The sequence below is a fragment of the Rhinopithecus roxellana genome, chromosome 12 (assembly GCF_007565055.1).
Source record: "Rhinopithecus roxellana isolate Shanxi Qingling chromosome 12, ASM756505v1, whole genome shotgun sequence".
Taxonomy (NCBI): domain Eukaryota; kingdom Metazoa; phylum Chordata; class Mammalia; order Primates; family Cercopithecidae; genus Rhinopithecus; species Rhinopithecus roxellana.
This window is the reverse complement of record NC_044560.1, coordinates 93573483-93594451: the sequence shown is the minus strand read 5'-3', so window position 1 is coordinate 93594451 and position 20969 is coordinate 93573483. Positions and strand designations below refer to the sequence as shown.

General features: G+C 43.6%; 1 protein-coding gene across 1 annotated transcript in view; it reads right to left on the bottom strand.

Annotated features, from left to right (window-relative positions):
• The window catches only part of RIMKLA (ribosomal modification protein rimK like family member A), a 33246-nt gene that overhangs the window by 9608 nt on the left and 2669 nt on the right, over positions 1-20969 (bottom strand). Inside the window, exon 2 of the mRNA XM_010371819.2 lies at positions 4601-4831. Coding sequence (XP_010370121.1) covers positions 4601-4831 — 231 coding nt within the window. The remainder of the gene's footprint in view (positions 1-4600; positions 4832-20969) is intronic.

Below are 20969 nucleotides of genomic sequence, written 5' to 3'. Positions count from 1 at the left end.
TCCTTGGTGAGCCTGACCTAATCAGATGAGTCCCTTTAAAAAAAATGGTGAAACAGAGAGACTCTTCTGCTGGCCTTGAAGGAGCAAACTGCCATGTTGTGGAGAAGGCCATGCGGCAGGGAGCTGAGGACAGCCTCTAGCGGAGAATGTCCCCAGTTGATGGCTAGCAAGGAAGTGGGGGACTCAGTCCCACAACTACAAGAAACTGGATGTCGACAATCAGGCAGCTTGGAAGAAGACCCCAAACTTCAGGTGAGACCACAGCCCCAGCTGACACCATGATTTCAGCCTAAGGAGACCTAAGCAGAGAACCCAGCTATGCTATGACAAGACTTCTGACCTACAGAAACTATGAGGTAATCAATGGGTATCATTTGAAGCTGCTCAGTTTTTAGAAGTTCATTATGGAGCAATAGAAAATCAACACTCGAAGAAACCAAGCCTGGGGATTTGTCTCACCCAAAATTAAGGTACGACTCTGAAGCCTGAACTGGCTCCACCATACTCCTATAAGCCTTAATTTTAAAAAATATGAATAATGATGTGCATAAAAATATTTCTAAATTGCTTTATGAACCTGGGTTCCTATATATACTATATCAAACATATTCTTGATAGAGTCAATGTCATGAACATTAATGACTGCACTGTAATGCCCCAAGGGACTACATCTGCCGTCTATTCAATGGCACCAAACTAGTGCACTTTCTAGTTTGGGAACCTGGTTTTTTAGTGGTTTGTCACATTCCTTGCTGTCAGATGTCAACTAAGATTTCTCACTGCTGTCAGTATAGAGTAGAAAGAAGTCTCTTTTCCTGCTTCTCTCTGCTGTGGGTGTGGAAAGAACAAAGCAACTTGTGAGATGACTTTTCCAGCAGAGGGGAAACTAGGTTTCACATGAATCTGGAGGGCTTTCCCATTCATGAAGTGAGAGAGGGAGGTTCAACGCTTGTTGGAGTTTGTGACACATATTTGGGCTGCTCAGAGGTCCTTTTCATTCACTTCCTAGTTCTCAAAAATGTGCTGGATCGATGTGTTTTGTAGGTACAGTGGGGCACTAGTTTTCTCTCGCTGCTGTAACAAATTACCACTTGGTGGTTCAAACAACACAAATCTATTGTCATACAGTTCCGTATAGTTAGAAGTCCAACACAGGTCTCACTGGGCTAAAAAAAAAATGTTAGCCAAGACCAGGTGTGGTGGCTCATGCCTGGAATCCCAGCACTTTGTGGGGGCCAAGGTGGGCAGATTGCCTGAGCTCAAGTTCGAGACCAGCCTGGGCAACATAGTGAAACCCCATCTCTACAAAAAGTACAAAAATTAGCTGGGTGTGTGGTCCATGTCTGTGGTCCCAGCTACTCAGGAGGCTAAGGTGAGAGGATCAGTTGAGCCCAGGAGGTTGAGGCTGCAGTGAGCCACATCGTGCCACTGCAGTACACGCTGGGCAACAGAGCAGAACCCTGTCTCAAAAAAAAAAAAAAAAAAAAAAAAAAAAGAAGATTAGCCAGTTGCATTCCTTTCTAGAGGAAAATCTATTACCTTGCGTTTTTCAGGTTCTAGAGGCTACCCACATTCCTTGGCTCATGGCCCTCTCCCATGTCCAAAGCCAGCAACAGCAGGTAGAGTCCTCACAAGGCATCACTGCTCTTCCTCCTCGGTCACATCTCCCTCTGACTCTCTTTTCTGCTTTCCTCTTCCACTTTTTTTTTTTTTTATTATACTTTAAGTTCTAGGGTACATGTGCATAATGTGCAGGTTTGTTACATATGTATATTTGTGCCATGTTGGTGTGCTGCACCCATCAACTCGTCAGCACCCATCAATTCATCATTTATATCATGTATATCCTCTTCCACTTTTAAGGACACATACAACATTAGGCTCTCCTGGATAATTCAGAATAATCTCCGTAACTTAAGGTCATCTGCTTAACAACCAACTCCATCTGCTGCCTTAATTCCCTTTTGCCACATAACCTAACATAATCACAGGTTCTAGGGATTAGGACATGGGTATCTCAGGGTGGGGGAGTGGCATTATTCTGCCTACCACAGGCAAAGCAAAATACTCTAGAATACTAACAAGACCTGCCTAGTTTACAAGAGTGCTAATGATTTAAAAAAAAAGAAAATGAGGTCATGAATGTAATTAGGGGCATCTTCATGAAGAGGATGTTTTGTTAAGAAGGAACTCCCAGCTTCCTGCTGTCCTGCTGATAAGCTTACGTTCTCTCTAGCCATCCTTTCTTCCTTTCTTTACAATGCAGTAAGAAAGGTCCTCCTAATCCATCCCTGCCCCACTGTGCTTTAGACCCCCTTTCTCACCTCCCCAGGGATCTTGCACCCTCTCTGCTATATCTGCAACCTCCCAATTCCTAATTTCATAAGCATTTTGAACATGCTCAATTCTCTTCCATCATAAGCAAATAGAGTCCCTGTTTTTTGACCCTGCATCATCCCTTAACTGTAACTTTTGTATCCCTACCATTGAGCCATGGAAAGAGTTATAGAAACCTACTGTTTCCATTTCCTCACTTCCCATTTATTTCCTCATCCCTCTCTCCAGCACTAAACTGAAGCTGTATTCATTAAACTCCCCGTTGCTGAACCCAACACACACATCAGTGTTGACACGTCACATTATGTTACTTGTCCTTTTGGAATCACACAATGCTCTTGATTACACCATCCATCTTGGAATACTCTCCATTGACTTCTGTGATCTCTCTTCTTTCTCTTCTCACCTCTCAAGTTGCCCGCTCTCCCTCCCTCCTTCCTTTTAAGACATGGAGTCTCATTCGGTCATCCAGGCTGGAGTGCAATGGCATGATCATAGTTCAAAGCAGCTTTGAATTCCTGGGTGGGCTCAAGTGATTAGTTTCTTTTACAGATTCCTCTTCCTGCACCCGTTCTCTGAAGCAGGAGTCCCCAGCCCCTAATTCCAGACTGTGGACTGTTAGGAACCCAGCGGCACATCAGGAGGTGAGCAGCAGGTGAGCAAGCATTACCGCCTGAGCTCCACCTCCTGTCAGATCAGCAGCAGCATTAGATTCTCATAGGAGCTCAAACCCTATTATGAACTGCACATGCAGGGGAATCTAGGTTGTGCACCCCTTATGAAAATCTAACTAATGCCTGATGATCTGAGGTGAACAGTTTCATCCTGAAACCATCCTCCCCCACCTCACCCCCATCTGTGGAAAAATTGTCTTCCATGAAACTGGTCCCTGGTGCCAAAAAGCTTGGGGGCCACTGCCCTAACGGATTCCCTTTTAAAAAAAATGTTGGTGTTAAAATATACATAAAATACACCATTTTAACCATTTTAGGTGAACAGATCAGCCCTCTTTTCTTCCTACATACTCTCCCTGAGTACTCTCATCCATTCCTGGGACTTCACCTCACATAATGAAGGTTTCCAGCTCCACTTCCCTAGTCTGCACTTCTTTGAGAAGCTCCAGATTCATTTGTGTGCTGCCTACTAAATATTTGTACTTGTGTGTACTACAGACACCTCAGACAGATCACGTCCCAAACTGAAATCGTCTTTCCCCTATAATCCTTCACCTCCTACCTACAAATCAGCTTCTTTCCTCCACATTTCTAGTCTTAGCGAATGTTTGCTTTCACCTCTGGTTGCTCAAATCAGAAACCCAGTCACTCTTGATTTCTCTCCAAACTCTCCATATAAATCAATCATCATGTTCTATTATTTCTACAACCTTCACAATTCCTGACTCTGTTCACATATCTTCATTCCCACCATGAGTTTAGACCTTCGTTGCTCACTTGGATTATTTTAAAAACCTACCGCTTCTTGTCCCGTCTCTACTTTGCCCCTCTCCAATTCCTCCTCCACAGTGTAGCCAAAGTGATCTTCTGAACTATAACTCTTATCAAGCCACCTCCCTGATTAAAGCCCTCCCAGAACTTCCTGTTAGTCTCGGGGTTAACCCTCACCTCCTTCACACGTTGTATGTAGTGCCCTCTTGTCTTCCCAGCCTTATATTTCAGCTGTGTCTCGCTTAACATTCTACAAACTGCTCAGATTACCACCAACACATCAGGGGTCATTCCCCTCTGGGTCTTTCTATATTCTGCTCTCTCGTTACATTACCCCCCTCCCACCATCTCCCTTCACTTAGCTAGATAACTTCAGCTTAGCTTATGTTAGCTCTTTTAGGAAGCCTTCCTCAATGTCTAAACGCCATTGGGAGCTCTCCTATGTACTCCTGCACCACTCTGTACTGATTCTTATCACGGCACGTTTTACATTGCTCAGAAATTGCCTGTTTACTTGTCCTCTGCCTCTGATGAACTGGGAATGCCTTGAGGGCAGGAGCCTCTTGCTTACTGCTGTAGCCCAGTGCCTAGCATGCTGCCTGGCACACCGTGTGTGCCAGATATGTATTTAATAAATGACTTACAGAGGGGAAGACGCCAAGGCACTTTCAGATAGAAAGGCCGGGATAAAGATTTCAGATAGGCCAAGATGTTGAATTAACAGACTCACATTCAAAACCAACAAAGATACTAGAAGTTTTCTAGGGAACGAAAACAGAGATGCACGTGATTTGGGAAGATATTTCAAGCTGACTCACCATAGGAGAAGGTGTCTGGCATGGGAACCCCATGTCCAGCCAGTTCTTGGAACGTCCAGAATTTGTTGATGCAATTTAAGATGCTCTGTGGGCGATTGACCAACCGGCAGCCCAGCTTCTCCAGGTGTCGCAGGACAGTGATGTCACTGTCTGACTGCACTGAGGGTGTGGGTACCCGCACAAGCACTACATCCGGGAAGGTGGTGAGGGCCTTCTGGTTTAACTGGAGGCCTGCAATTCAAGGACAACAGTGAGTGCTGTGCCTGCTATCATTTAGTCCACCAGAAGAAATGGTTCCAACAGACTCTTCAAGACTGAACCTAGCAGGAACAGAGCCTCAAAAAATGGCCCTCTGGACATCCTGGTGTACAAAGAAACTCTATAGGCAACCCTATATGCCAAACAAATGGGCAGAGCATGATCATGAGGAAACACAAAGGAATGAGCAGAAACAAAGCATATCAAGAATAATCTAGGTTAAAAGAATCCACAGGAGATATATAGTCACCTTCCTTCCCATAGGACAAATATGACTCAAAGTGTGGTAGCTTGGGAGGCTGAAGGCTTAATGAAAAGGAAATAGTTTAACTTACTTCAGGAATTCCTACCACTCTTTTATATCTGATTGGAATATTATATAGCCTTTTTTTTTTTTTTTTTTTTTGAGACAGGGTCTTACTCTGTCACCCAGGCTGGAGTACAGTGGCATGATCTTGGCTCACTGCGACCTCTGCCTCCCAAGTTCAAGTAATCCTCCCACTTCCAACCCCCCCGTAGCTGGAACTACAGGCATGCACTACCATGCCCGGCTAATTTTTGTGTTTTTCGTAGAGATGGGGTTTCGCCATGTTGCCCAGGCTGATCTCACGCTCCTGAGCGCAAGCAGTCCACTCGCCTCGGCCTTCCTAAGTGTTGGGATTATAGGCATGAGCCACTGCGCCCAGCTATGCAACCATTTAAATGATTTTATCAACATAATGCACAAATGTCAATGTTAAGTGAAAAAACAGGATACAAAATTATAAATAATGCATTATGACCTCAACTATATAAACAGATACAAGTTGGGAACAGCTAGAGGAAATACACCAACATCTTAACAGTAGGTAATGGAATTACAGGTAATTTCTTCTTTATATTTTATACTTATCTGTATTTTCCAAAATTTCTCCAAGTACTTATTACTTTATAACAAAAAAACTTTCTGAAAAATCCATCTACTAAAAATCAGTTCAATTCAATATCAAAGAAAACTAGAATGCATCCAAAGACAACCGATCCACTTCGCAGACGTGATGCTATATTCCACTGGGTTAAATAGGAATATTAACTTGAAGTGAAGACTCAGAAGAACATGAGCACAGTCTTCAAGCTTCTGAAGGGCTTCAGTGCAGAAGAATTACTTGGCTTGTCTTCTATAACTCCAGGAGATAGAGATATCCGTAAGAGCATTATTTTGTCTGTTCACTGATGGATCCTCAGCACCTAGAATAGTGCCTGCTGCGTGGTAGGCACTCAATGTTTGTTGAATTGAATAGAAGTTACAGGGAGATGGATCTGGGCTCAACAAAACGGATCCTTTTCCACTCCCTTAGGATGTAAGGGCCAAGGCTCATCACTCAAGGATGGTATAGGACAGCATGTAAGGGTAAGATGGGTTCACAGCAACTCTCTTGGTCCCTCCCAGTCCTGACATCCTATGGCTTGTATTACTCTAAGTCATTATCTAGGTCTCTATGGTGTACCCAGAATCTGGTGATGGAATGATGCAGACAGGATATGGAATGAGAAGGGCAATGAGAAGCTAGTTCAAGGAATTATACTTGGTCTGCTCTAATTAACCTTAAAGGAATCTCTAAAATGCTCTAAAGAATATATGATATTATTTTATTTTATTTTTTAGAGACAGGATCTTGCTGTCACCCAGGATGGAGTACAGTGGTATGATCACAGCTCACCACAACCCCTAACTCCTAGGGTCAAGCGATCCTCCCACCTCAGCCTTCCAACTAGTTGGGACTACAAGTGTGCACCAGCATGCCTGGCCAATTTTTAAAAAAATTTTGGGGAGATGCAGTCTTGTTATGTTGCCTAGGCTGGTCTCAAACTCCTGGTCTCAAGTGATCCTCCTGCCTTGGCCTCCCAAAGTACTGCGATGACAGGCATAAGCCACTGTGCCCAGGCAAAAAAAAACCTTTAAAACACAATTTACAGAGACACTTTATAGGCTTTAACCCAAAGCACCTTCTATTTCGTAAGTGATATTATACTGCATAACCACATAATTCTAGGGGAAAAAGGGTGCTAATGAAGTTACAATTTCTCCACCAGGTGATGAATAATATCAATACAAAAACTCTAAGCACAAAGATGAAAAACAAAACACCCACAAAACTATTCTACGGCTCTGAATTGCACCCTTTCCCCCATGCTAGGAGATATTTCACTGATTAAAAAGGGGAGGCGTAGGTACAATCATTACAATAAACTGTTTTTTGTACTTCCACTGATCGTGTGAATCCAAGGAACTGGAACCTAATTCTCAGGGATGATTTATGAAGAGCATCCAAGTTATCTTCACTTTGCCATCAGAAAACTGTATCACTTTTAGATGCTTTTACTATTCTTTGAAAAATTCCATTGCCACTTACAGCCCTTGGGGGAAATAATATGAAAGGTAAAAGTAAACCATGTGTAGCAGCCTCAAAAGTGGTTGGAGAAAAAAGAAAAATATTCAAGTGGCTTAAGATAGTAAATACAGAACACCCAGGACAACATTACACAGTCAGATAATGTATGTGAAAATGCTTTGACAACTATAAAATGCTATACATATGCAAGGCACTAGCATTCTTACTACACAGACATTCTACTAAGCAAAGTAGGGACAATTTATGGAGATTTTTACCACCTCACAAGAAAAACAGCTTTACAACAGAAACATGACCTAGAGAAACAAGAAGCAGCAAAAACGTCTGGCTTTCAAATCCCAACATGAGACCACAGACAAACAAACTTCTAAATGGGAAGAAAAGAATTCAATCATTTCTGGAAATACCAACCACAAGTGGACAGAGACAACTCAGCCTCAACGAGCAGATTCACATAGACCTAGGAAGTCTTACCAGGACTTCATTTCTCTTCTCCAAAGGTAAATCTTTGGGCCTGGCTCATTCCAACTGAAGCCTTTAATAAATGAAGAATGGAATGGGTTAAAGTGTAGCCTAAAAGGCTCTACTAAGCAGTTAGACAGGTCTTGTGCATGCTGGCTGTCCAGCCCTGTGCAGAGAGGGACGTGACAGGTTTAGGGACACAGCTGCAAAACTAATCACAATCTTTGCCCACTGACACAGCTCTGACTTTTTTTTTTGAGATGGAGTTTCACTCTTGTTGCCCAGGCTGGAGTGCAATGGCGTGTTCTCGGCTCACTGCAACCTCCACCTCTCAGGTTCAAGCGATTCTCCCACCTCAGACTCCCAAGTAGCTGGCATTACAGGTGCCTGCCACTACACTCGGCTAAATTTTTTTGTATTTTTAGTAGAGACAGGGTTTCATCACGTTGGCCAGGCTGCTCTCCTGACCTTGTGATCCACTTGCCTCGGCCTCCCAAAGTGCTGGGATTACAGGCGTGAGCCACTGCGCCTGGCCCTAGCTCTGACATTCTTGCCATGGGCAACTTCACATGCCCCCTACTCTTTGCCATTGTCACTGCCATCATATTTCTAGTAGTAGGAGACAAGCAGCAGCTGCTCATAGTGGCTTCAGTGGGAGCAACAGTTCTACACAGCCATGGCCAAGGACAATTTGGATTTAAGGCTGGCCCTTGGCAAAACTGTCTGTAAATTTTGAGACTTTAACCACGTAAGCAATCTCCCTCTCACCATTAACATCTCCGTTCAGGAAAGGACCCAATGAACCTAATACAGGATGGAGCTTAATCTATCACCTTTCCCAGGATCCTTAACATTTCCGCTGCAATCTACAGACCTCAAGTCAAGGGAATGAAGAGCTGATGCAGGATACCAGGAAGGACAGGGCTCTGCTTGGTTGCTGGTCAACAGAAGGAAAGCCCTCAACACTCAGAGGCTCATGCCCGCCAAGCAGAGACTCCATGTGATTGAATACCCTAGTGCTCTTAGGTATCACCTTAACTTGGGGAGAGGGAGAGGCAGCTGAGTTGTTTCTGGAATATTTTGGGGTCTCCCAGACTCATGGGTTGGGCTTGAGATTTATTATGTTTAGCCTCAAACCACTTAAAAAAAACTAAAATGACCACTCTATCCCCAAACAGGTCAATAAAATATTAGTGGAAAAAAGATCAGCCCTCAAACAAGTTAGGACAGTGACCAATTGCCAACCCAGTTAAAATCAACTTTTTGAAACCAAAATAATATTTTCTCTATATTCTAAAAAAGAATAATCTACTTTTGTGGGTAATTGTCTTCTGATTTCCTTTTGAATTCTCTATATTTGGAAATATTTTAATGTATTAAAACAAGATAGAAAACTAGGATAACTTTTCCCAAAGAACAGAGTCTGTTTTTTCTAACTCATATATTGGGTTCAATTAAATTCTACATGACTAGGCTGGACACAGTGGCTCTCACCTGTAATCCCAGCACTTTGGGAGGCCAAGGCGGGTGGATCACCTGAGGTCAGGTGTTTAAGACCAGCCTGGCCAACACGGTGAAACTCTGTCTCTACTAAAAATACAAAAATTAGCTGGGCGTGGTGGTGTGCATGCCTATAACCCCAACTACTTGGGAGGCTGAGGCAGGAGAATCGCTTGAACCCGGGAGGCAGAGGTTGCAGTGAGCTGAGATCGCGTCATTGCACTCCAGCCTGGGCAACAAGAGCAAAACTCCGTCTCAAAAACACAAAAAATTTTTCATAACTAGACTTACGTATTTGTATGTGCAATAGTGAAGAAATGCACTTTATGATAAAGAGAAATAGCTTCAGCCACGAACAAATCTTTACTGGAAAGCAGAGTTCTAAAACTTAACCATTCTCAATGATCACACCAATAGAGGGAAACAGAGGCATGGATAATAAAAGGTGCTATAGTTCAGATTAGAATTCAGACAAGATTTTTATTGAGCATCTATTGTTTTAGGTTATTTGCTAAGAACTTTCACATATTATCTCGTTTAAATTAAAGGTGCCTTATAATACAGATCCTTGGAATAGATTTGACTATAAATGTCTTTGCATTTACACAAAGTCGATACATAAGTCATCACCCTCCAACCTGTGCACGCATGTCACTCACATATGTGAGCACACGTGTGCATCCTTGGATTCACTAAAGAAAGCTTCAATACTAAATGGATGTCTGGTACGCCAGAAAAAACCTTCATGTACAAAACAAGCAGAAAAATTAAGAAAACAGCAGGAAACTGAAGCATGATAGCAACCAAGGACCCCACTTACGGTAGCTTTTAGAACCATTACATTTGAGCAGGATCATGTAACAGTGGCTGGCAGTGAAACTCTGAAAGTTACCAGAAAGGAATCAACTATATAAATAACATGAGTAGGCCAAGCGCAGTGGCTCACGCCTGTAATCCCAGCACTTTGGAAGGCAGAGGCAGACAGATCACCTGAGGTCAGAAAATCGAGATCAGCCTGGCCAACGTGGTGAAACCCTGTCTCTACTTAAAATACAAAAATTAGCTGGGGGTGGTGGCAGGTGCCTGTAATCCCAGCTACTCGGGAGGCAGAAGAATTGCTTGAACCCAGGAGGCAGAGGTTGTAGTGAGCCAAGATCGCACCATTGCACTCCAGCCTGGGGGACAAGAGTGAGACTTTGTTTCAATAAATAAATAAATAAGATAATCTACTTAGCACTTCAGATTATCTTGTGTTATGAGGAAGATGTGTTATCCAAACATGACTTGGTGCACTTCCATCAGTTTCTACCTTTCCCCTTATTTCTTCCTATCCCACCCACAGCATTTTTTTGTAAAACAGTTATTTTTATTCTTAACAAGTAGATGCCACACCCCTCCTCCTTCCCTTTTAAAGTTCTTTGTGACAATGCCGAAAGAAATCTCACCTCCACCTCACTAAAATGCACAGACATTTATGTGGCCATTTTCTCTTTTCACTAACTGTGATTTTGAGGTGATTTAATTCAATTCAACATTTACTGAACTGGTTGGTATGACTCAAACACACTATTAAGCAGGAATACAAAGTTGAGTTAGACAGTCTCTGCCTACCAGGAGATTATAGTCTCCTCACAGAGAAAGATAGAGACATAACTTAAATACTCATCTTTTTCACTCATGAAACACATTTATTGTTTCACATATTCATTCAGTGCATATTTATTTAGCACCTACTTTGGGTCAAGCCCTGAGAAGCTCAATCAGACAAGTATTTAAGTGCAAGTAGTCTATTTGGATAGTAATTTCAGGAAACGTTGGGAGGGGCATAGAAAAGGGAATGAGGCAAACAAAACATACTTTATCAAGTGAGTTACCACCTCTCAGCAACCAGAGCTGAATCCTGCTGAGGAACTCTAGGAAATGGCTTAGTACATGCACTTCAGCTATTCCACCTGAGAGGCCAGGCAGTTGATGATTTCAAGTTTTTATTTTGAGACAGGGTCTTGCTCTGTCGCCCAGGCTGGAGTGCAATGGCATGATCTCGGCTCACTGCAACCCCTGCCTCGCGGGCTCAAGTGATTCTCCCGCCTCAGCTTCCTGAGTAGCTGGGACTACAGGCACAAGCCACCACGCCTGGCTAATTTTTGATTTTTTGTAGAGACGGGTTTTCACCATATTGCCCAGGCTGGCGTCGAACCTCTGAGCTCAGGTGATCTGTCTGCCTCGGCCTCCCAAATTGCTGGGATTTCATAAACTCATAATGTCTACCTCTCAGGGTAGGAGCCACCAGGCCCAGCCAATTTCAAGTGGTTTACACATCAACTCAGTTTTTGGTTAAGGCTGCTCCAGGGGCATGGTGTTAATTTCCTGACCCTTCTGGCTTGCAATACATGTGTGGGCAACATGGGATCCTGTACCAGACAAAGCCCTCTGACAGGTGCAGGTGCTGGTAGTCAGAAGCTGGGCCCTGGTGCAATCAAATGGTGAAAGCCAAAGGGACTGACAGGGAAGGAACAAGCACCGTCTTAAGGGCTGGGCATGGGAGTTGAGAGGTGTGAGTAAAACAAACAACATCCCTGGAATTTAAGACAGACAACACACAGTTGTTATTAATGCTATCAATGTTCTGTGCAGAGCACCTGGGTCTCGTGGAGCCGTGGGAGAGAGAGGAGACTGACTGTAACACAATGTGCTAAGTGCTCCAACAGACCTGCATCAGGGTCCAGGGAGAGCAAAGGAGGAAGGAGCAGTTAGGATGATTATCTCTGCCTGGGGAAAGAGAAAAATCAAGGAAAGTTTCAGAAAGAAAATGTTGACTCCTCGTGCCTCTAAGCTCTGAAGAAATGTTGAAAACTAATAAATTCATAATCTCCACCTCTCAAACAAATCAACAGTAAGACATTGCATCTTATAGGCACTGAGTTCAAGAATGTCTCGGCTAAAGTAACTCCTTGGAAAGGCCCTTCAAGAAGTTGAAACAACATGAGATGAAAGGTAATTTGGCAAAGTGGATACAGTATTGGCCTTCAAATCAGAGTCCTGATTTATTTAGCTGCTATCATTTAGCTTGGCAAGACACAAAAATCTCTTCGGTTCTGTCTCCTCTTCTATAAAACGGAAAGGCCCCAGAACCTGGCAAAGCTTCCTCCCTCATCTCCCTTGCCACCTCACAACATGATCTTTCTTCAGCTATGAAGACAAAGCTCAGCAAGTCCTTCTCCTCTGTTCATATCAGTCATCCAAATCTCCGTCTCTGATGCCACATCATTTCCCTGGACTCTAGACCCCACATGGCTCTGACACTGCCTTTTCTTTTTTTTTTTTTTTTATTATACTTTAAGTTCTAGGGTACATGTCCACAACATGCAGGTTTGTTACATATGTATACATGTGCCATGTTGGTGTGCCACACCCATCAACTTGTCAGCACCCATCAACTCGTCATTTACATCAGGTATAACTCCCAATGCCATCTCTCCTCCCTCCCCACAATAGGCCCCGGTGTGTGATGGTCCCCTTCCCATGTCCAGGTGATTTCACTGATCAATTCCCACCTATGAGTGCGAACATGCGGTGTTTGGTTTTCTGTTCTTGCGATAGTTTGCTGAGAATGATGGTTTCCAGCTGCATCCATGTCCCTACAAAGGACACGAACTCATTGTTTTTTATGGCTGTATAGTATTCCATGGTGTATATGAGCCACATTTTCTTAATGCAGTCTGTCACTGAGGGACATTTGGGTTGATTCCAAGTCTTTGCTATTGACACCGCCTTTTCTCATTCCACCCTCCACCTCTTCCTATCTCCACTCTGCCCTCTGAAACTCAATGGGCAGAAAATTCCCTTATCCTCAACCTTTTCCATGTGCCTTCCCTTCACCTTCCTTCTTTTTCTGAGTCCAGCTTGCACCCTGTCTCTCACCAATGGCACTGCTTCCCCAACAGCCCTCTAAGTTGTGGCTGTTTTCTCCCCTCTTGCCACAGATTACTGGGCCTAGATATCCTCCTTGCTCCTGACTGCAATTACCAGATCATTCTGCCTTCTCTCCTCCCTAAAATATCCAGCCTGAATCTCATCAGGCCACACAACACATCACCCCTTCTTGTGCAAGTCGTCTACAGAGCCCAGGTCACTCCCTCTCTTCTTGAAGCTTTAGCTCCTTACTCCCACACTGTCAGAAATATTGGTGCTTTCCATGTCCCTATGAAGAATCCTTTCAATGCCAAGGACTCTCAATGTCTTGACCTCCTTTTCTCCAAAGATCTTCTCCACCATCCCACCTCAGCTACCACTTCTGGTTACATTCCAGACTTTGTGCAAGAATCTTTATTCTAATCTCCAACCACTCCTCCTAGCTTTCCAGCTTGCTTCCTCTAGTACTATATATTGACCCAGCTATGCATTGACCCCATAAGAAGCTACCATCCATGGGTACCACCATCTTTTCACTGTCCCTCCCTTCATATCTTCAACTTCCCTTCTTATCCTATTCAAACTCCATAGGGAAGCACCATGATCACTTCCTGCATATACCCTCAAATCCTTGCACCCACTTAGTGTTTAGGTAAACCACTACTCTGGTCAGACCGATCCAATCCTCTACTTCATGTCCCTCCTTTGTAATGAAACATACCTAGAGAAAATACACAAACCTGCTGACTTGTCTCAAGGACACCCTTAATGTCTGGTAATCATTATACTTCCCTAGTCCCTTCACTCAACCTCAACACTATTTCACACTTTCTCTTCTTATCTTACACCTTTATTACTTTGTCCCATCTTCTCATTCTTCCTATCTCAATGTGAAAAATTGAAGCAATCAGAAAAGACCTTTTCTGTAAGTTCCCACTATCACATCTATCCACCCACCTGCACCTGTGACATACAGATTACCTTCTCTGTTCTTATAATGGCTGAACTATCCTTACTCCTAGCTTAGACCAACCCCTCCAAATACGTGGTAGATCCCAGCCCTTCTCAGTCGCTTAAAGCACTGCTCCTGCCATTTGCCTGTCTCTCCTACATCACCAATTTCTCCCACTGTATTAGATCATTCACGACAACACACAAATGTACCGTTATGTATCCCTTCTTTATGAAAAGTCTCTCAGCTGGGCACAGTGGCTCACTCCTGTAATCCCAGCACTTTGGGAGACTGAGGCGGGCAAACCAATTGAGTTCAGGAGTTGGAGACCAGCCTGGCTAGCATGGTAAAACTCCATCTCTACTAGAAATACAGAAATTAGCCGAGTGTGGTGGTGGGTGCCTGTAGTCCCAGCTACTCAGGAGGCTGAGGCAGAGGCTGCAGTGAGCCGAGATCGCACCACTGCACTCCAGCCTGGATGACTGAGCGAGACTCCATCTCAAAAAAAAGAAAAAAAAAAAAAGGAAAAGAAAATCCTCTCAATCCTGTCTCACTTTGGGCTCCCATCCTGTTTTTCACCTTCCCTTTACAACAAAACTCCTAGACTGTTTAGATTCACTCTTTCCTACCACTTACCTGAAACTGCTCTTCCTGGGGCTGCCAATGCTACATGCACATGCTAAATCAATTCTCATTCCTCATCTGACTTCATCTACCAGCAACTTTTTTTTTTTTGAGATGGAGTCTCGCTATGTCACCCAGGCTTAAGTGCAGTGGCATGATCTCTGCCCACTGCAACCTCTGCCTCCCAGGTTCTAGCGATTCTCCCACCTCAGCCTTCAGAGTTGCTGGGATTACAGGCATGCACCACCACGCCTGGCTAAATTTTTTTACTTTTAGTAGAGACAGGATTTCACCATATTGGCCAGGCTGGTCTTGAACTCCTGACCTCAAGGGATTCACCTACCTTGGCCTCCCAAAGTGCTGGGACTACAGGCAAGAGTCACTGTGCCTGGCTTATCAGCAACATTTGACATGATCTGATCACATCTTCCTTCTTGAACAACTTTCTCCACTTGGCTTACAGGACACCCACTCTCCTGGGTTTCATTTTTTTTTTTACTCAGGATTCTTTGCTAGTTTCTCCTACTCACTCTGCCCACTAAGCACCAGAGCTCAGTCTCTGAACCCTTCTCTATCTATAGTCACTCCCTTGATAGGTGTGTAAAGGTGCTCCTAGTTTGATAGCTCCAAGCCAAGCCTTTCTCCTGAATCCCAATCTTTCTATAAATGGCTACCTGACATATCCCCTTGGATGTTTAATGTGCAACTCACACTGAGTTCTGATATTCATCACCTGCCCAGACTTATACCTGTCTTCCTTTCCATATCAGCAAATATCATATTTTATTCTTCCAGCTTCTCAGGCCAAAAACTTTGCAGTCCTCCTTGACTAGTCTTCCTGAACACCCAGTATCTGATCCAGTAGTAAAATCCTGATCACTTTGTCTTCAAACTATGCCTGAAGCCAGTCACTTTTCACCTTCTCCCCTGAAATCCTTCTAGCCCAATAATTTCTTCTCACCCGAAATGTAGCAATAACCTCCTAAGCAACCTCCCTACTTCTGCACTTGGTCCCTCTGGTCTATTCTCAACAGCATAGCCAGAATGGCTCCGTGACCCATTAGGCAGATCATGTCATTTCTCCGATCAAAAGCTTTCAGTGGAGGCTGGGCGCAGTGGCTCACACCTGTAATCCTAGCACTTTGGGAGGCTGAGGCTGATGGATCACGAGGTCAGGAGTTCAAGACTAGCCTGGCCAAGATGGTGAAACCCCATCTCTACTAAAAATACAAAAATTAGCCGGTATGGCGGCATGTGCCTATAATCCCAGCTACTTGGGAGGCTGAAGCAGAGAACTGCTTGAATCCAGGAGGTGGAGGTTGCAGTAAGCCGAGATCATGCCACTGCACTCCAACCTGGGTGACAGAGCGAGACTCTGTCTAAAAATAAAATAAAATAAAATAAACTTTCAGTGGGCCAGGCACAGTGGCTCATGCCCATAATCCCAGCACTTTGGGAGGCCAAGATGGGTGAATCACTTGAGGCCAGCAGTTCAAGACCAGCCTGAACAACATGGCAAAACCCTGTCTTTACTAAAAATACAAAAATTAGCTGTGTGTGGTGGCGTGTGCCTGTAATCCAAGCTACTAGGGAGGCTGAGGCAGGAGAATGGCTTGAACCCAGGAGGCAGAGGTTGCAGTGAGCTGAGATCGCACCACTGTACTCCAACCTGGACAACAGAGTGAGACTTCATCTCAAAAAAAAAAAAAAAAAAATCCGTCAGTGGATTCCAGCTCATCCAGAGTAAAAGCAAAAGTCCTTCAGTGACCCACCAGGCCCTATGTATCTGCTTCCTCCCCACCCACCTCTCTGACCTCCTCTCCTGATACTCACATCTTGGCTCACTCTGCTCTGCCACGCTGGCCCCCTTGCTATTCCCTGTTGCCTAAACTACTGGACTTCCAGATATCTAAATGGCTTGCATCCTTGCCTCCTTCAGATCTTTACATGGATATCATCTTCTGGGTGAGGACCACCCCAGCCACCCTGTCTAAAATTGCAATCCCCTCTCTTACCTCCAGAAATGTTCTCTTTTCTTTGTTTCTCCTTAGCTCTTTTCACCAATATACTATACTTTGCATTTACCTTGTTTACATTCTATTTTCCCCATCTAGAATGTAATCTACTTGAGAGGCACAGATTTCTGCCTACTTTATTCTGGTGCCTAGAAACAGTACCTTATACACAGTAGGCCATCAACAGATATCTGTTGACAGGATTAAAAAAATGAATAAAATCATAATAATGAGCATGAAGCCTGCCTCTGTTCCCACTCTCCATTTTATCCCTACTGCCTAGCACAATGCCTGGCACAGTGGGCACTCAATAAATATTTGTTAAATGAAATAAATGAATGTATAGGATTCTTGAAAAGATTAAGACACATAAAATATACTAAAGTATTAATAACAGAGTTACAGGAATGAAGAATCAGTATTCCTGTCAGTTCCTCAACACAACGTAATCTAAATTTATCACTTTCTCATAGTGGAATCTGGAGTTACATGTTTTCTTTTTTTTGAAACAGGGTCTCGCTCTATTGCCCAGGCTGGAGAGCAGTGGCACTATCACAGGATCCTCCTGCCTCAGCCTCCCAAGTAGCTGGGACTACAGGTGCACTCCACCATGCCTGGCTAATTTTTATTTTTTATTTTTTGAGATGGAGTTTCACTGTGTCACCCAGGCTGGAGGGCAGTAGCGTGATCTCCGTTCACTGCAACCTCCGCCTCCCAGGTTCAAGTGATTCTCCTGCCTCAGCCTCCTGAGTAGCTGAGATTACAGGTGCACTCCACCATGCCTGGCTATTATTTATTTACTTATATGAGATGGAGTCTCACTGTGTTACCCAGGGTAGAGGGCAGTGGCGTAATCTCTGCTCCCTGCAACCTCCGCCTCCCAGGTTCAAGTGATTCTCCTGCCTCAGTCTCCTGAGTAGCTGGAATTACAGGTGCATGCCACCAAGCCTGGGTAATTTTTGTATTTTTTTTAGTAGAGACAGGGTTTCACCTTGTTGGCCAGGCTGATCTCGAACTCCTGACCTCAAGTGATCTGCCTGCCTTGGCCTCCCAAAGTGCTGGGATTACAGGCACCTGCCACCGCACCCCATCTAATTTTTTATTTTTATAGAGACATGGTCTCTCTAAAAAATTTTTCAGAATATGTTATAGGTTTGTGTTAAAACAATATAAACCCAATTATAATCCAAAAACAATTATAATCCAAATTATAATTGTTTCTCGGGACAATGGGTCAAGTGGCCAAGGAAGTAGCTGGAGTGAGATGAGGCTAGCACTGACGTATGTAGATTCAGTGTCCTCCCTGCTAGTGAGGGGAGTGGCAAGGAGGTGTGGATGGGTGGAGAGGACACAAACATCTCTGAGTGATGGCTGTACTCCTTTCCACCAAGCAGGCCCAACAAATTTGGTGGAAGTGTTCTGGTAGCAGCAGCAGGTGGTTCAGAAATCTAGGAGTAGGGGCCACGCTCGGTGGTTCACACCTGTAATCCCAGCACTTTGGGAGGCCAAGGTGGGCATATTACCTGAGGTCAGGAGTTCGAGACCAGCCTGGCCAACATGGTGAAATCCCATCTCTTTTAAAAATACAAAACATTAGCCCGGTATGGTGGCACGTGCCTGTAGTCCCAGCTACTTGGGAGGCTGAGGCAGGAGAACTGCATGAACCTGGGAGGCGGAGGTTGCAGTGAACTGAGATCGCGCCACTGCACTCCAGCCTGGGCAACAGAGTGAGACTCCATCTCAAAAAAAAAAAAAAAAAGAAGAAGAAGAAGAAGAAGAAAAGAAAAGGAAATCTACGAGCAGGGCTTTGAGATCCATGAAGGATCTCATCTACTGGTTGTAAAACTCTTCCTAACATAGTTCATGGGGTGTAAAAACTCCTGTTAGAAACAAACTAAACATCCATCCCACTCTCAGCCTTTGCGGTGAGCCTACAGACATAAATGTGGACCCAAGAGGTAAAGCACATCCATGCAGTACTCACGTCTATTTGGAAATATATGGTAGGTGCTTGTACTCATTCCCTGACCTTTCTTTCCACGAGTGTGGTACAGTGGTATCATGTGCATTATAAGATGTCGGGCACAAGCCTTTAGCAGGAACTGAAGTTAAAGATCAAGTTTTCTGCACAAAAGTTAGCATGGTACTCTTTCCTGCCAGTGTCTTCTTGCACAGTAATGGGAGTCCATCCTTTCTCTTTGGTTGCCTTTTAGTGATCTGAGGTAAGACCATTTTCTTATACAAATGTAGTCAGAATCCACCCATTCCCAACTCTTTTAAATCTGACTCACCTGATTACTACAAAGACCCAAGTAAAAGGATCCAAGAACACCTTGATTTAAAGAATCTGACCTAGAATTTGCCATTTAGCTACCAACGTTTTAGCTCTGCATGTAAGGGAAGGAATGCTGAATCATCCTGCTCCTAAGAGACAAACAGTAACACAACCTCATTTCCAGGTCAGACTCGTTTTATGTCTTGGTGGGTATCTGTCCCTGAGTTTGTTACTATACTTGTTTCTTGAGCCAATTAATCATACAGAGCTGTGGGTGGACAAATAACTTAATTCTTCCTAGTGAATCTGTCCTTTACACATCCCCTCATGATCTCCCCCACACAGAAGCTCCTTAGCTCATTGCAGTAAGTCTCACATACTTCAAATTAGCTTTTAAGACACTTCATTCAGTCATCCAACAAACATTAACTGAAGGCCTACTACGTACCAGTTACGAAGCACACATTTGAGGAATCCTGGTTCTTCAGAGGGAGGGGGAATATAAATTGTATAAATAGACAAATTATAGCAAAATACGATGAGTGCTATTTTAAAAGGTATGGACAAAGCTATTTGGCAGCAGATGGAAGAGAGGGACTACTTGGGGACAGAGAAAGGAGCTCAAGCAAGCCTTTTTAGAGACAAGTGACTCGTGCTGGATTTGAAGGATGAATAAAGGTGAACCATGTGGGAGGCAACAGTGGGCATCCGAGGCAGAGGGAATTTTAGTGCAAGGTCTGGAGTCACAGACAGGCATGGTGAAATCAGTGTAGACCAATGCAAAGGATAGAGTGGAAAAGAGGAGACAGTGTTTAGACCAGAATTACTGAGTATTGGTCCTAACTCCCAGCTGGTGCTATATTCCCATATATCCTTATTGGCATTTAGAAGAGCTAATAGGTAAAAAGAAGCTACACCTATGCCTGGCACAGAATAAACACTATATATATATACAGAGAGAGAGAGAGCTATGACCATTATTATTATTAATCTGTGCATTCTGGTGTCACGTTCATCACTTTATCCCTAGGGTTGAGGATATTTAGTACATATTTGTTAAATGAATGAAGAACTTGCTGTTTCTAAAAATGGACATGATTTTCATATAATGCTACACCCAGCAAAGAGTGAAGGAAGGCTGTTTTCTACAGGATTGCTTCAGTCACCTAAAGATCATTTTCCTCTCCCCACTGTCTCCCCACTCAGATTACTAGATTAAAAATAAAAATCATGAAAACTTGTAATCTCTTGTCTGAATCCTATTTCCAGATATAACCTGAAACTCTAAGCCCTGGATTTGGGCTCCCACTAGCCTCCAGGGAGAAAAGCTCAGGAATGAATTTAAGCAATTGGCTGAGGCACCGCCCATACCTGCCCCAATCAACTCCATCACCATATTCCTAAATTAACATAAAAAAGCAATGAAAAGGAGTGAAGGCACAAAGGCTTTGTAAAGGTGATACCTGAACTTCCTAAATTATAAAATTACGTTCCAAAGTCACTGTCTAGCCTCAACATAACTCAATTCACTTCAATTCCACATCTTCTGAGAAAGGTACTATAGGCTACAGACATCCTAAAGGAAGCTTATTCCATATCACTGGGCTAGAAATTAGAAGACCAAATTTTTTAACTTTAGGTTTGCTGTTAACCAGCTGGATGGCATTGAGGAAGTCACTTCACCTCTTGGAGCCTCAGGTTCTTTGTAAAATGAAGGAATTAGAATGGATGATCTGAAATTCCTTTCCAGCTCTCACATTCTATAATTCTCAAACAGTAAATAGTATCAATATCATCATAACTACATATTTCTGTATTTCAACGCAAGTTGAATTCTGGAATTTTTTTCAAGAAATACTTTGGCTCAGCAAATTGCCAAGGGTTTTCTATAGTTTGACTACAGAAGAAACTGAGAACCAGAGATCATATTCTGATTCATCAAAAAAATATGTATTGAGAGCCTACCATGTGCAAGGCA